General features: G+C 43.9%; 1 protein-coding gene across 4 annotated transcripts in view; it reads right to left on the bottom strand.

The window, feature by feature from the left end:
• Window positions 1-575: 575 nt before the first annotated feature.
• stim2b (stromal interaction molecule 2b) overlaps window positions 576-16,791 on the bottom strand; it is a 39,476-nt gene continuing 23,260 nt past the window's right edge. The window contains exons 3-13 of one of the 4 annotated variants that reach the window (XM_028974266.1): window positions 15,056-15,167; window positions 13,876-13,987; window positions 10,495-10,610; window positions 10,239-10,416; window positions 8,990-9,167; window positions 8,861-8,887; window positions 7,620-7,781; window positions 5,156-5,256; window positions 4,584-4,822; window positions 3,014-3,200; window positions 576-2,557 (exon numbers count right to left, since the gene is read on the bottom strand). In XM_028974266.1, the coding sequence (XP_028830099.1) occupies window positions 2,062-2,557; window positions 3,014-3,200; window positions 4,584-4,822; window positions 5,156-5,256; window positions 7,620-7,781; window positions 8,861-8,887; window positions 8,990-9,167; window positions 10,239-10,416; window positions 10,495-10,610; window positions 13,876-13,987; window positions 15,056-15,167 (1,908 nt within the window). In that variant the 3' untranslated portion in view covers window positions 576-2,061. Of the gene's footprint in view, window positions 2,558-3,013; window positions 3,204-4,583; window positions 4,823-5,155; window positions 5,257-7,619; window positions 7,782-8,860; window positions 8,888-8,989; window positions 9,168-10,238; window positions 10,417-10,494; window positions 10,611-13,875; window positions 13,988-15,055; window positions 15,168-16,791 lie in introns of all 4 variants that reach the window. The other 3 variants (XM_028974257.1, XM_028974286.1, XM_028974275.1) reach the window with 3 other exon arrangements.

Genomic DNA, 16,791 nt, shown 5'->3' with positions numbered 1-16,791 from the left:
TTCCGGTACTGCAGCGCTCGGAAGCGGACGCCGGGAATATTAGTAGACGGGGGAATATCTCGACTCAGTCGAGGAAAACCCATTCATCACCCCCTTCAAACCCCACTACCCCGCGTGTCCCTCGTGGCTCTTCGAGAAGCGGAATAGAAGTATTCCTCCCGCTGATCACCGATCAATCCAGTTCCGGGTTCTTGCGCCAGGAGGTCGAACGATCCACGTGTAATAACTCTTCACGTTCACAGTACGTGGAGGTGGGATGAAAGGAAATGACGTGCCATTCGTGTGGCGATCACATTCGTGGTCGAATTCGTGTACTCGCCGTCGTGGCGCACGCCCAGCTGTGGCTCCGCCCCCTTAATAGGCAAAAGCAATTAAAATTCGCCGCTTTATCAACACCGCTTATCCATAATACGAATCCATTCGCTTATCCATAAAACATCAGATCGCATCAGATCACCTGTGCAGGGTGCAGATTTTTGCAATCATATTCATGTGATAAAAACATCAGCTTAATACAATATGTTTTGTAAGATCTGCTGTTCCTGCCAATCAATGAATCAGCAAAGTGCAAAACCTGAAATTCCTTCATTTTTTATTAATTCGTTCTACAGTATACAAATATTCACACACCAAATATCCAAAAAAAAAAAAGAGAGAAAATAATATATTAATTATCCTAACATTTCACCAAAATTCACAAGTCTGCCCATCAGTCGTCAGGTGTTTTTTTCTGTTGTTGTTTTTTTGCACAGTAAGTATTGTGCAGCTCGAATTTTGGCGATTGTACCTTACAAACAGTACTGGAAACATTATAGCCTTGTTCTCCCTCTCTCTCTCACACACACACACACACACACACACACACAATGCTCTCACAACATATAAATAACATTGCAACAACAGTCATCGCAACCACGCTATTACATAGTGTATGGTTGTTCTTGTCTTTTCAGGACTTTTTGGGGTTGACATCACAGTGTGGGTGGAGTAGAGTCCACACCCTTCGGAGTGGGGAGGCGGAGCTTAAAAAAAAATCTGCATATTTGTATCCAACTCTCCAGTAAAAACCACAGTCTTTCACTCGCCTCTCAATTTCTGTAAAATTATTTTATATTTTCTTAAAAACATTGCTATTTCAACATTATAACGTAAATTATACAATAAAGGAGTTACACATCTTCGCCTATGAAATGCATGATTTTGCCAGTGTTAAGCACCTTGTTTTTGGTTGAATGTCTAGTAGTAGAACGGCAGCATAACTGTGCATCCACTATTTAAAATATGCATACTATATAATGTATATAATGCGGTACTAGAGACGTTTGCATCTTTTTTTGTTGCACAATAGTTGCACAATAAAACATTATGCCACGCCTACTACAACATTCAAGCAAACACTGAGTAGTTAATGACAGGCAAATCATGCTGCACCTCATTCCACTGCAGCAAAGTTTGCCACCCATCCGTCCCACCCGTCCGCGCTGTCCTCCCGTCCGCTTACAAGTCTTCCGTTTATTGTGTATTCCACCACGTGGCGGCTCTTTCCCTACGGAGGAAAGCAGTAGTGCAACAAACCTTAGCAGGATTTTTTTTTTTCTCGTTCCGGAGGAAATTCATCAAGTACGGGAGCTCCATGGCCTCGGTAAACAACGACCGACTTAAAGCTGCATGTCCACATTTCAGCCCTCGGCCCTGAAAACAAGCGGCTCATTGGTTCGAACCCAAAGAGCAACAGGCCTTTTTTTTTTCCTTCCAAAATGGCCGCCGTGAACCTGAACAGTTCAACTTTCTTGACCTTAAAGGCTGATAAGTTGTGAGGCTGTGGGTGACCTTTAAAAAAATAACTCAATAAATTCATCATAAAAGGCTACCGGCTCAGGTTGAAAACCCAGACAGAGCTACATTCAAATAAATAAAAAAACGAAAAAACAAAAAAAAAAAGGGAAAGAAAATTACAGACAAACGTTTTGGCTTCTTTTGACAGTTCATTTCTTTAAGGCTAAATGACTAAGTGTTCTTCATCCTTTTATTTTCCTCGTTTTATATTGATATCTCTATTTATCACTTTTTCTTCTTGAATAAACTCTTTATCTTGGAGCGTTTTTTTTCTCCGTTGTCACAGGAGTCCTGGGAAGAGGTGTGCTGAAGTTTGGCCTCTCGGGGCACCTTGACCACCTCCGTGTCCAGTGAGGTCAGGGACGGGAAGCGGCCGTCAGCGGGGGCGCCAGAGGCCGGCAGCTGGTTCAGGCTGTAGGACTTCTCCAGGATGCCGTTGTAGACCTTGGTGCCTGGTGGGAAGGTCATGCTCTGGGACTCTGGGATGGCGTGGGTGAGGTCGGGAGAGCCCCTCTGCCCAGGTGTGGAGGCTGGAGTGGGAGGGTAGCCGGACAGGGCGTCGAGGGCGGAGCTTTGCGCCTCCTGGCTCAGCAGCAGCAGTTCCTCGCGGGAGGTCTTGCGCTGCGGGGTCTCCATGCCTGTGCTGGAGGGGCTGGGGAGCTGCTTCCTGCCTTGAGACGAGCTGAGGGAGTCCGAGTCTGAGCAGGTGTCCTGAGATTCCCTGTGAAAGAGTCGCTCATTATTCCAAGACAAATCACAGTATCACCACTAAGGCCACCAGTGGGCAACAAAAAAAAAACATTTCAAAAGGTTAACAGAGATACATAGTATCTTGCCTATGAACCAGAAGACTACAGAGTCACAGGTTCAAATCCCACTTACTACCATTGTGTCCCTGAGCAAGACACTTAACCCTAAGTTGCTCCAGGGGGGGACTGTCCCTGTAACTACTGATTGTAAGTCGCTCTGGATAAGAGCGTCTAATAAATGCCATAAATGTAAATTTAAATTATACATTAAAATTAATACATACAGCAATGTATTGTCTACAGTTTTCGGTATTTTTTCATTTTTCAAAATTTTTATTTCATGATTATTTTATTTCAGATCTGCTTCTTTTAGTATGAAGGAGTGTTAATTTTTGGTGTGGTTTTGGTAGATGACGACAGACACTTACCCCTTCTTGTCTGTTGTGAAGAAGATGTGCTCTTCATCCGGCTCAGAGCGGTAAGAAAGGGACACGCTGGCCATGGACAGGAGGTCGGGGTCGGGGGACAAGAGTAAGGACTGCTGGGAAGTTAGCATGCCCCGGCGTGAACGGCACAGACTGCTGCTGCGCGTTAGCGGGTGCCTCAACAGGGTCGCTGCTAAAGCGCACGTGTGAACACGCGCACAGACAAAGAGGACAAAGACAAAGTATAACTGTATGCACACATACGTCCCCCTAAATCTGTACACACACAATCACAATCTTTTTGTGGTCTCAGTCTTGTCTTAGTCTCGTTCTTGTGTTGGTATTGATGAGAAAAAAAGAGAAAACAGCACGTCCTCACAGAACGGTATGATTATTTATTACACGTCTAAATTCAAATGCATTTTTTGCGTGTGCCAGTTCTCCGTAGAGAAAGCAAGAACAGTGATATCACGAACTACAAGGCCGCTGACCAGCTCTGCATTTCTTGTCGTCAAAACTATGAGGAAAAACTCTGAAATCTGACAAAGAATGTCGCGTACGCACGAATAGCACAGTCGTTTGTTCAGGGGGGGATAGCAGCTAGATCACTACTACAGAGCCCCTTTAAGTACCGTGAAATGCAAATAAATAAATAGCTATCATCCTGTGTGCGCGGGTTTCTGTACCACGGTCTGTGTGGTCAAGTTTAGGACAGTTATTCAATATTTCAAAGGCTTCTATAAAATAGCCCCTAATAAAACTCATGGATCGCTGATTTTTTGGTAGCAATTCAGACAACATATTTTGGTCCGTTTAGTCCTTCCGTCGGCTGAGCCTGTTATCTTTCAGGATGCGCAGAAATTGAGTCCGGCTGATCAGAATCCCGTGTTTATGTGCAAGAGCAGCAATAATTTCATTGTATGACATTCCAAAATGAAAATAGAACTTGATTAGCTGAGTCCTCTCCATCATGAGGAGTTTTTAGAGATGTAAATGAATTTAGAGTAGATTATTTTAACTTAAAAGTCACTGACTGTACATCAGTGAACCAGCACTGTCTTACTAATGTTAATTTGACAAATTTTCTAGAAGAAATTGTATTTGAAAGAGTGTCAGTAAACATTTGAGAGTCAATTGTCCACTGTCTTCAATTCAAAGCAAGGGATGATTACATAGCCATATTCATATGGCTATGTCCCTGTCCCTGGTATAAGACCTCTGTCCCTGGTATAAGTGACTTAATATGAACAACTTTCTGGTTCATCTCATCTCTTTCCCTTGACAAGGTGTTATAAAATGGTTATTGGAGGAGATTGCTCAGAATATTATTTTCCCATCGGGCCTTTTAACTGTAACAAACGTGGGAGATTTTAAATGAGAGACATACAGACAATAAAATTGAAAAGATCACATAATTTTGATTTAATGAGTAATGACACTTTTCTCTCTACAGTTGAGTAATGTGATGTAGATTCTCGGTTTCTCTGGTCTCGGTTTAGGTAGTCTTGACTACAACACACACACACACACACACACACACGTGCAGAGCCTCTGACTTCTGCTGCACACTTACAGTTGAACTGTGGAATGATTGGCGGCGTGTCTTCATCCAAGTCGTCCACGCCTCCAGTGATGGGGTACGGAGGCACAGACATCCGCGGCATGACCACCCAGCTGTGGTCGGAGTAGAGTGTCGCGGTGAGGCTGGGCAGGCCAGAGTTGTTGACCACGGGAAAGCCGCACAGTTTCTCGATCTGCTGCCACCGGTGCAGCCTCTCCCGAAGGCACGCCGTCACCTCCGACAGGGATTTTCTAGTTCAGAAACAAGCGTGTTAAGGAACCGTCCAGGTGCTCAGCTCTGCAATGCTTGAGCGACTATGCGCGGTGTGGCAACCCGCAACCATGTAATGTCAATGAAATCGGATGAAATGGGCACCAGCTGTACTGCGTTCAACTCATCTGTAATGAAGAAGAAATAATCTCTCGGTGCGTAATGTTTATGTTAACGGAGTGATATTTCAGCATTTGATGCGTTTTTAGGTGTAGAGGCGTAGACTTCGGCTCAAAAATACTCAAGTGTGTTGCTTGGCTATTTGTGTATGCATTATAGGCTGTGTGCTGAGTTGTGTGAGTCTCGACCCGTACTTTGCCTCCAATATCTTGTGGTCCACCTCGTCCAAAGAGGAGCTGTGGGCAACATGAAGCGTCCCGAAAACAGAGCCCCTCTTCTTCTTAATCTTGTCTGCCTGGAGACAGAGACACGGGAAACACAGACGTCACCTTCACTGCTCTAAGAACACCCGGCACACCAAGGCTCCGACGTAAGCGTCTTTTACTCATTTTCTTTTGAGAAGCTCTATGCTCCATTTGCTCGGCGGTTAATTGCTTTGTGGAACTGGCTGATGGCTCATTCGCAATAAGGAGGTAACAGAGGAGAGAAAGGCAAAACAGTGTCATTAAAAAGTCGTTTAGCTACGCGCTGCTGGGAAAAAAATCACCGGGTAGGAAAGAAAGAAGAATGTTTACTCTTTGTGTATGGGAACGTCACTGTGTGCGTGGGTCTTTACACGCTGGCCGGACTACTTCCATTTACAGAGACACATATACACCATAGCTCCAAAAGAATTGGAACATCTGCCTTTGACAGCACTGATATGGAGCTGGCCCGCCCTTTGCAGCTTCGGCTCTTCTGGGAAGGCTTTCCACAAGGTTCCGGAGTGTGTTTATGGGAATTGTTGACCATTCTTCCAGAAGAGTAGTTGGACGAGAAGGCCTGGCTCACAGTCTCCACCATAAATCATCCCAAAGGTGTTCTTTTGGGTTGAGGTCAGGGCTCTGTGGAGACACCAAACTACCTCAGCCAGCCCTATATGGACCTCGCTTTGTGCCCTGGTGCGCAGACATGATGGACCAGGAGGGGGGCATCGCCAAACTGGTCCCGCAATTGTTCAAAATGTCATTTGCTAGAAAAGGGGGCCAAGCCCAGCCCCTGAAACACAGCCCCACACCATAATCCATCATATTGGCACTTGGCACAATATGGTCAGGCCAGCACTGTTCTCCTGGATATAGACTCGACCGTCGGATTGTCAGGCAGAGAAGAGCGAGAGTTGTGTGATTGGTCTCTCCAGAGAACCAATTTCGCTTGGTGAGGTAAGGTTGGGATGCAGGTAGGGACGGGTATCGTTCAGGTTTTAACGGTATTACTACTTGTATTGATACCACCCTTATCGATTCACACTTTAACGGTACTCTTATCTGTACTTTTTGTTGTGTTTTTTAATTTAAAAAAACCAAAAGAAATTGAAAACACCAATGTATCTAACACAAAATATGTATAACAAACTAAACCAGTGCTTGTAAAGCAAAAAGAACTAGCAGCTTTTCGCCCTTCTTCTGGAGAAAAATCAATATAGAAGCCGGGACCGGTGACACGGGTGAAGTGTAACCATACTTGGTTTGGTTCTCTCCGCCATCGTCACTCCATAAGTGCGAGCTCTCTTGTGTTATGCGTGCACAAGCTCTGCACATTTCGTGCGTGAGATTGCAAATCCCGGCAGTGGAGGCGACTAACAAATATTCTTGCAAATTCCGAAAGGCTGGTCTGGTAAAACATGCTAGGTAATGTTTACATTAACAGTTTTTTTTTTTTAGTTCTCCAGTACCAACAGCAGAACTGTTAACGTAAGAGCTTATCAATACTTCGGTCTTTTATAATTAGGCACCGGGACCGATTAAGTACCAGGTTTCGGTATCCATCTCTAGATGCAGTTGTTCAGCGACGGAAACCCACTGTCCGCCGCAGCATGTGCTGACCCCGTTCTGTGGTTTTATGTGGCCCAGCACTTCATGGCCAAGTTGATATTTCTCCCACTATGTTTTAATACAATTAACCAAATCTAAAATCTGATTGGCTGAGCCCTGCTACACACCCTCTGGTGGTTTTATTTTCTGAGCTGTATTCACTCCTGCAATGCAGACATGTATATGTCTCATATCTTACAGGTTAGTTTAACTACTCCACAGTCTATTTAAAAAGGGACACAATGTTACACTAGAAGATAAAAATACGTATTGGTCATTAAATCAATAAACATGGGATCCGGTGAACCATTTGTATCTTGAGCCCCTTGTGACATAACCAGCGGACTCGTTTGAATAATGGCAGCCGCCCCCGATTGATTTGCTTATTCTGCGTAAAAGCAATTAGAAGAGTGAGCAGCGGATCAGTAGCGTTCGCGAGACAGGCAGGGTGAGAATGAGGCTTCTGATTTCTTGACCAGACACCAAGGGCGATAATATGTCACCCTTAATTTCCCGAGAGGCTATTTCTGTTAACCTTTGGGCTAAACTGTTAAGATATATTATTCTATTAAGCTTCTAGAGAAAATTGTTTACATGAATTATAATTAATAAAGGAAAATATACAATAGTCATATTGATCTGTGTAGACATTAATTGGTACCAATTACATAATTAGTGGGGTTCACACACTTGATTTGGGGTTAAATAAATGAAATAAATCTTGTAAGTCGCTAAATAAAGTAAAGTAAATAAATAAATTGCCATTATGATAAATATGATATGGGTATTTCCCAGTATGTACCACCTCGTCCTTGGCGATGGCAAGCTGCAGTTCGGCGCTCTGTTTTTTGATGTTGTAGTACTGGACCTCCACCTCGTGTGTGAGCTGCAGCCACATCTGCAAGGCTTCTGGAACGGACCACGACGACTGGAGCTCCTTCTCGGCCCTTTTAAGAGCCATGCGTACCTGGAAGAGGAAGCAAGTACGCAAAAATGTTGAGGTTTGAAAATGTGTTTGTCAGTGTTGCGGCATACCAATGCACAAGCACAAATAACGAGGGGGAAAAAATGACAGAATAGATTTAGCCACCCCAAAGGTTGTGACCCCAACTCAGAACACAACCCCTAATTGGACCAATCCATGGGTGTTTCTACACTAAAAATATTACATTATAATTAGTGCTGGGCAATTACAAATTTTTAATATGTCTGATATTAATCGCATCGTTGTGTGCAACTTTCAGCAATAATAGTATTCACAGATACTTCATGTTACACTTGTTCCTTGCAAAATGTTAACCTGCAGATATAAAAAAAATAAAAATACTAGTAGTACTAGTACAAACATGCACACTAAATTTGGGTGACCAGTTTTGAGCTTGTGAAATAGAGGGAAACCAATCCACTAGCACTAGTGGAAGTGAGTAGGCATGAAGGATGCCCATGATGAGATTCATTTTTAACCAGCCCAAAAGCCTGGATGATTCTGAAATCCCGTCCGGATGCCATATCGGGGTCTCAAAAAGAGGACCTGTCCGGGGAGAAGATGACCGCAACTATACTCTGACTAAACTTCTTCTGTTTTCTGTTCCTGTCAATTGACGTGAATGAGCAGTGAGCAGCCAGTGTGTGGGGACGGGTTCCGATCGCGCGTCCGCTTCCTTACTCACTCGGCCACCACTAATGAGTGTTCCGATCGACCGACCACCCCGAGGTTCGTATGCATGTGTATTCAGAGCCAGACTTTTAAAATAAAATAAAAAACTGTGTTAATGCAAGATAATGCAGCGTTATTGAAATCATTCGATAATAACGTGTTGACTTGCCCAGCACTAATTATAATATATTACCAATAAAGTTACCAATTTGTTTTACCCAGCATTAGAGCATGAACAGATAACTAGATACGAAGCATCGCTAAACTGACTGCACCCACACCATAAAGCTGGGATCCCGGGATGAGATCACGCTTCCCTGGAAGACACCAGGAAGAGCTACTACTACGGAAGTAAGCGAGTAACTTCTTAATACACGGGGCAAACGTACCAGCAGGCAGGGTCTATCTTCTGACACCTGTTACGAGATAGAAGGTAGAAATGGCCAGCAAGTATGCACTCGGTCTATACGTTTAGTGGGGTGGGAAATGGAGATGGTGGGGGGGGGGGCATGACCCACCTGCACCAGCTCCTCCTCGGCGTACTTCAGTCGGCTGAGCTCACATTCGGCTCCCTCTCTCAGCTCGCGGAGACGGTAGGCCTCCTTCTTGGCGCCAGTGATCTCATCTCTCATCTTCTGCTCCAGGTTCTGCTTCTCCACTGCCACCGTCCGGTTCTCCTCCTGGGCCTTCTCCAGCCTGAGAGACATGGAAGACCGTTCATTTCTATTTCTTCACAGTCCATCAGAAGCCCCAGATCCAATTGTAACTTGTTGGAGCAAGTTACAGATTAGTTTTGTATCGTCAATGCAGTCAAAAGCTGCACAGTCATAGCACACTTACAGATCAGAGAAATATCCAAATATACACATACAATTTGAATAGTGCCATCGCTGACTAAAACGTGTTGCATGTGTAGTTTTGGGACATTTATGAAATTAATCAATTTTAACAGGTCAATGAGTTGCGGTCACACTGAATGCAGGCAAAGTACCGTAGCGTATTGTTAACTCTATTTCAATGTTTCCTTCGGATGTAAAATGACATGAGACACGATTAGATGATGTGACAGAAGCAACATTTCACCGTGTTTGAGATCAATAAGCAGTGGTCCCCAAACGTACCCAGAACACAGACAGCACCATTTTTACTGTCATGAAAAGTATCGTGGGCCTATTTAACTAGTTTGCACAGTATATTTATATTATTTGTTGTTAACCCTGTCAATACTGCAAACAAATAGCAGGTAAGGATATTAAGTATTGTACATTGCGACACATATGAAGAATAATAACTACACATCATTTAAACACATATCAGCTGTGAATATTATTCCCCTGGCCTTCCACTAGAGGGAGCCCCTAGCCACGCATTTTTAATAGGCTTTTATATCTAATTATTTTATTCAAAATCAGCCATATTAACAGACTTCCCTATATTTTGTGATAATTATTATGTACCTTTTACCAACTAAGTAATTAAATGATTTCAAGTCATTCAGCAACTGGTGGGGAAATGTAGTAACACTTTCAGCTCCTCAACACACGCATAAAATGCATATCAAATATCAAACAAGCATTGCAAATTGCATGTTTGTTAATTCAGCTTTTGATGATACAGAACTGTCATTCTTGAATGATCCAATTTTTTTGGATCATTTTTTTGGTCTTCCCTTCTTCCACTTTTTACAGGCTCCCTTGTTCTTCCCATAGTTTTTTTCCTCTTTCAACATCTCACTATCATCCCTCCCTCTCGAGTCTCTTATCTCACCTGCCTTGCAGCTCCAGCAAGCTCTGTTCTGCCGTCTGGAGACTCTCCAGGTCCTTCATCATCTGGGAGATGTGGATCTTGGACGATTTGTTCTGGACGTAAGCGAACCAGCAGCCCCCCACGCCGATCAGGATGGAGACCATCAGGATGAAGTCTTTCATCCAATTATGCTGTGGACCTGACGGAGAGCGAGAGAGGGAGATATGAGGGCCGATGCTTTCGACAAGAACAGTGGTGATAAACGTATGATGCTTACGCAGCGGAGGGCCGAACAGCACCGCGTCCAAAGCTTTAAGATTCAATTTCTGTTTATGTCGTTGGTCCAGTATTTTTAACTGAGTCGACATAAACGACGGTTCATTTGCTGCTATTCTGAAAGAGAAAATTAGAAAACTATTAAACTTTTACTGACAGGGCATGAGCATGTGTTAAACCTTGCAATATGTGTATATGTTTATCTGGTAAAACTGCATTTCTAATATTCTTAAATTGTTTATATCTCACGTGTTCATGTGTTTTCATGTGTTTCAGATTGTAGGTGTTTTATTTGCATGTCTATGACTTATCCTGACCCTGATCTGGATTCAGAGGTCATGGGTAGCGAGTGAATGAGTGAGTGGGTGGGTGGTAGTAGCCTAGTGGGTAAAACACCTGCCTATGAACCAGAAGTCACAGGTTCAAACCCCACTTACTACCATTGTGTCCCTGAGCAAGACACTTAACCCTGAGTGTGTCCAGGGGGGGACTGTCCCTGTAACTACTGAGAAGGATCAGGGCGTCTGGTAAATGCTATACATTTAAATGTGAGTGAGCGCATTTTATGGCAGACCCCCAGGCTTGCTATCCGAACTATAGTAAAATTGTTTCCATTTTTCAGTGACATGATTGACATTTATCGGAAATTTTAACAAAGGTTGAACCAGCTCGGAGCATTTGGTAAATTATAATTTCACAAATTATAATTTCCTCTCTCCACAATGCTGACCTGTTGGTGTCTGTGTGTACAGTATGTGGGTATATGTGCTTATGAGTGTGTCCATGTGTGTGTGTGTGTATGTGTGTATTAATAGGTCTGTGTGCGTGTGTGTGTGTGTGTGTGTGTGTGTGTGCATGCCAGAGGTGGATATGGGATATCGTGCTGTGACATCACTTTATGAGTCAGCAGCTGAAGGTATGGCAATGAAACAAAAACCCCTTCGCACACACACAGAGGCACACACGCTTGCACAAACACACATGCGGCTGAACATATGTACATACATGTGCGACTATTGTATTACGAATTCAAACTCACTCTCTAACAGAGGCAGATGTAATTAACCACTCATCATTAGGACTGTTTTTCATTTCAGTTCCTTACTGGGTCTTCTGGTTGCTTACCAGACCAAACAGTTATTTAACAAAGCGTTCCATTTTTAACAACTTATAGAATAAGAATTATGCACAAACCAATAAATAAAACAAAAAAAAACTTGGTTTCTTCACATCTCCAGTCTATAGAACATTCATTAAAATGTTAGTAATTCAACATAAGCCAATAAGATACCGAACTTAATACCAATAGAGGCGTCATGAACGAATCCTTCAATAAAGGGTCCCAAGAACCTGAATCTGCACCCTGAGTATTTCAGTAAATCGCAGTGCTCCCTCCTTGGCCAGCAGATGGCATCAGAGAACTAAAGAACAGCAAGAGGTTGTGTGACTCCACCGAAGTCCGCTAAACTGCTGACGAATGACACTTCGTGACTTACGGGTTCCACCCAAAACAGGTGCATCCAGACAGATGAGGCGCCTGAAATCCAGCTAATTATCTTGTCATGCGGTGTTTGTGGATGACAGCGGGGCAGTGGCGTGTTTGCCGGAGTTCGCTGGAACATGTTTAGCAGGTGCATGGAACAGTGATCTGATGGGTGTTGGCTGAAACTAACAAGTCCCATCAAAAAGCGGAAATGTACAGTGAATTTTAATAAAAGTGTTTACAGGTATGGAAAAACACATTGTTCTGTTTTTGCAGGCTTTGATATTTTTTTGTTACATTCCGAATGATGAAATTATATTATTATCGGGCCCACTTATTTAATCATTATTAATGTGTGTGGTAGTAGCCTAGTGAGCCAGAGGACCCAGGTTCAAATTCCTACTATTACTACTACCTAATTCCTACTACCATTGTGCCCCTGAGCAAGACACTTAACCCTGAGTGTCCCCAGGGGGACTGTCCCTGTATTTACTTATTGTAAGTCGCTCTGCATTGTATTTGACAATTTGTGAGATTATGCTTGTTTAAGAACTGGTTATTAACAAACACCATTCTCATTTAATTACACCACAGCAAGTCATCATCGAAGTTTTGGTTCATATCAACATTCCTATGCTCACCGAGCAAGCCAAAAGTTTGGACACGCCTTCTTGTTCAATGTGTTTTCTTTATTTTCATGACCATTTACATTGGTAGATTCTCACTGAAGGCATCAAAACTATGAATGAACACATGTGGAGTTATGTACTTAACATAAAAAGGTGAAATAACTGAAAACATGTTTTATATTATATTCTTTGCTCTGATTACTGCTTTACACACTCTCGGCATTCTCTCGATGAGCTTCAAGAGGTCGTCACCTGAAATGGTTCTCCAACAGTCTTGAAGGAGTTCCCAGAGGTGTTTAGCACTTGTTGGCCCCTTTGCCTTCACTCTGCGGTCCAGCTCACCCCAAACCATCTGGATTGGGTTCAGGTCCGGTGACTGTGGAGGTCGGGTCTCCACTTTTTATTAAGTACATAACTCCACATGTGTTCATTCATAGTTTTGATGCCTTCAGTGAGAATCTACCAACGTAAATGGTCATGAAAATAAAGAAAACACAGAAGAGAAGTTGTGTCCAAACTTTTGGCCTGCACTGTATCTAACTATATCATATTCGGCATGATATTACAGGTCCAAAAACAATCAACATATTTACAGCAGGACATTTGAAAGTGATTGTTTTTGTCATTGTGATACACAGCAAATATGTGTCCTCTGCCTTTAACCCTTGGTGAGCAGTGGGCAGCCTCCCTTACCCGCTAGGCCACCACTGGCCCAAAAACAAAAGTGATGATAACATCTGAAGGCTTCAGCGAGGTTCGAACTCACGACCGCTGGTGTAGGAGACAGGTGGTCTGGCTACTGATTTGGCTCCATCCAATAAATTGAACACAAAGACATTCCGTTCGCGTGATACATCATTCTGTGTTTTTAATTTATACTGCTTTGTGACCTCTTTTTTTCCACTCTGTACCTTATTATGGCTGGAGTGTGTAACATGTGATAAAGTGATTAAGTGAAGTGATTGTCATGTGATACACAGCAGCACAGCACACGGTGCACACAGTGAAATGTGTCCTCTGCATTTAACCCATCACCCTGAGTGAGCAGTGGGCAGCCATGACAGGCGCCCGAGGAGCAGTGTGTGGGGACGGTGCTTTGCTCAGTGGCACCTCGATGGATTCGAAGCAGCAACCTTCTGATTGCGGGGCCGGTTCCTTAACCGCTAGGCCACCACTGCCCCGGTGTGTATGCCGCATGTGTATTCCACTGTGTGTGGTGCGTTGCTTTGAGATGGTTGTGACGTGTTGTTTGTTGCGCAAGTCCACTCACCGCGGCAGCGTGTTTCCATCCACTCTGAACTCTCTGAAGTTCTGCTCGTACTGTGGAAGCTCCACCGACTCCTTCAGCCACTCCACTGCGTGCTCTATCGTCCAGTTGTGGACTGCGAGGGAGGGAGGGAGGGGGAGGGGGAGTCACAAAGAATTTGACCTTTTAGTAAAATCTGCCCCATGATGAGACATTTACAGTAGACAGGCAGGAGAACGGTGACAGGGAGACAGTTTCTCCGCGTCTCACCGTTTTACACGTAGCCAGCAAGCCGTGCGACGCCACGACACAAAAGGCCCCAGTTTACAACTGGGTCACACAGGCGACGTCTCTCTAACACAACAGTGCTCAGCTGGTGACGTAACCCCCGAGCTGAGCTCGCACCATCTCCTGAACTGTTCCCTGTTCTTCCCGGGGTGTGTGTGTGTGTGTGTGTGTGTGTGTGTGGGAGGGTGTGTGTCTTTGCATAAATACTGGATCGCATGATGTGTCTCAATAGGATCAGACAAATAAAACGAATTTGGCTACTAATAAAGACACAAAAACTTACAATGCGAGATGAACTATTCCAGAATTAGAAGAACACGGGGTGACAGTAGCCTAGTGGGTAACAGCACAAAGTCCCAGGTTCAAAACCCCACTCACTACCATTGTGTACCTGAGCTAGACACTTAACCCAGAGTGTCCCTATAACTACTGAATGTCTGATAAATGCTGTAAATGTAAATTAAGAACCATGGGACAGGTGACATTTTCGTTCATTGTTACGTGAATTGCTGTTTTGCTGGGTTTTATCAAGCTTCGCAGCAGGAAATGCCATTTTTTCCCATGACAGTGATCACTCTGTAACTTCCTTTGTGTTACATGTTTGGTGCTATTTTCACCACAGAATTTATTCAGTGGTGAAAAGACGTCCCATCCTCACTGAGCAGCTGTCCCCCACGTCCCTCCTCCCGTCTCCCACTGCAGCGTTGAAGGGCTTTTTCCTTCTGCTGTCATCAGAACCAGGCAGAACGTTCAATCCCGAAAATCAAAGAGCACAATTTCAGCTTTCTTAAACCTACTTTCCCTGACAAGTGACAAAACAAGTCACAATGCACGTTCACGTCCCCATCCCATCCCGACACTTCAAACCCATTTGAAGCATTAAAGTTCCGCTACTGCTTCACCCTCCTCCTCGCACCTTCCGAGCTCTTCCAGCCCTTCCACAGCTCCTCCACAGTGATGTGCTGATCCTCCCGGTGGAGGTGACTGTGCTTGTTCGTCTGCTGCTGCTTCATGTCTTCTATGATGAACTGCAAAACATCAAACCAAAACATGTTTTATGATATTAATGCCTGACAGCATGACAGCAGCCTCAGCCACCGAGACACCAAGCTTCTTGTCTCTTGTGGGACTGCTTGAGTAGAATTAGAAATATTTTTTCCACATCTGATCTATTGTTAGCTGCTACTCTTATACTTTTCTCCTGCTTTTAAGCACTTCGATGCCACTTCTCTGCAAATACATCTATGTCAATTATTTATGTGGAATAAATGTGTTCTCATGAGATAAGAACTAGCCCCTTAATATATACATCGAGAGAGAAGAGTTGCCCAGATCATACAAACACTGGCGAGCACCTACATGATTACAAAGGGAGCGGCGTTCCCTGCAAACCGCCTTAAAGCTACCCCTGAGCTGCAAGGGCCCATCCCAGGACACTGGTTTCAGGGCGGGGCACAACACATTCAGGTCGCCACATTTACATGTTGGAGATGCTGGTTGCATTGTTGCTGTTGCTGACCACGTTTGTCACGTTTATGAATGAGAAAAACCAAGCAACATCATTTACATTCTAAGCTGGGAACCGTGGTGTAATGAAGGGATATACGGAGATTAGATGCTAATGTACTGTCTGGCACGTCTTAATGACTGGGCTTATTTTTTTACACAATATTAAGGATGGGTGATATTGAGATTAAAGGTCAAAATTAAAGGTCCCTTATTATGAACATTATTATTTTTTTAACATTAATATTTGTTCCCCTACCCCGTCTATGGTCCTGCAGTGGCTAGAAATGGCGATATGCATTAAAGAGCGCTTTGGCCATTCGGCTTCGCCATTCAGAGAGCAGCAGCTCGGATGGTCAGATCTGGAATTTGTCCCCTTATGACATCATGAGGCAAAAGGTTACCTCCCCTTTCTCATGCTTTTCCCCCCGGGGAGTTTCCCACTAAAACATGCTCAATGTAAAAATGAGCACAAATGTAAACGCGAGAGCCAACACGACTTCCTGTCCGTGCCAAACATTGGTTTGTGAATGATGTTGATGATGTAATTTCCGCGCATTTCTATAGGCCGCTCTGCTCATCGTCCCGCCTCTCTCCAACTCATTAGCATTTAAAGCTACAGACACTGGCTAAAAGTGGCTGTAATTCTGCACCAAGGCAAAATGTTGTAAAGAGACTTCAGATACAGTATTAGGGGAACGCTAAGACCGATATAAAAAGCAAAAAAATGTTCACATAATGGGACCTTTAATGTGTTAATTGCTGTTAGTTTGATCTCAAGAATATACATGAACCAGCCATAACTTACAATGTCAATTTCAGGTCAAATTATTGGCTACGGGAAATGTTCAGACTATTTTCACAGGACTGCGATCAGTATAATCAGCTGTCTGCTTCGTGTCCAGATGAATCTCCGTATTTGCATATTAAACTATTGTGCAGTAAAACGCGGCCGTTGTGTCCGATAATCCAGCAACTCCGCGAAGATAAGGTCAATATGCCATGTGGCCCCTGTGTGTTTTGTGGGTTTGGGTGATAATGAAGAGGCCATAAACAGCGGCTGTGCTGGGATGGAACCGCTTGGTGCCACAGGCATCAGGTGGGGGGGACAGGTGGTGGTCAGGGTCGGGTCATTACCGAAATGCA

The sequence above is a fragment of the Denticeps clupeoides genome, chromosome 1 (genome assembly GCF_900700375.1).
Source record: "Denticeps clupeoides chromosome 1, fDenClu1.1, whole genome shotgun sequence".
Classification (NCBI taxonomy): Eukaryota; Metazoa; Chordata; class Actinopteri; order Clupeiformes; family Denticipitidae; genus Denticeps; species Denticeps clupeoides.
Note: the sequence above shows the minus strand (reverse complement) of the source record. Positions and strands in the feature narration are given on the sequence as shown.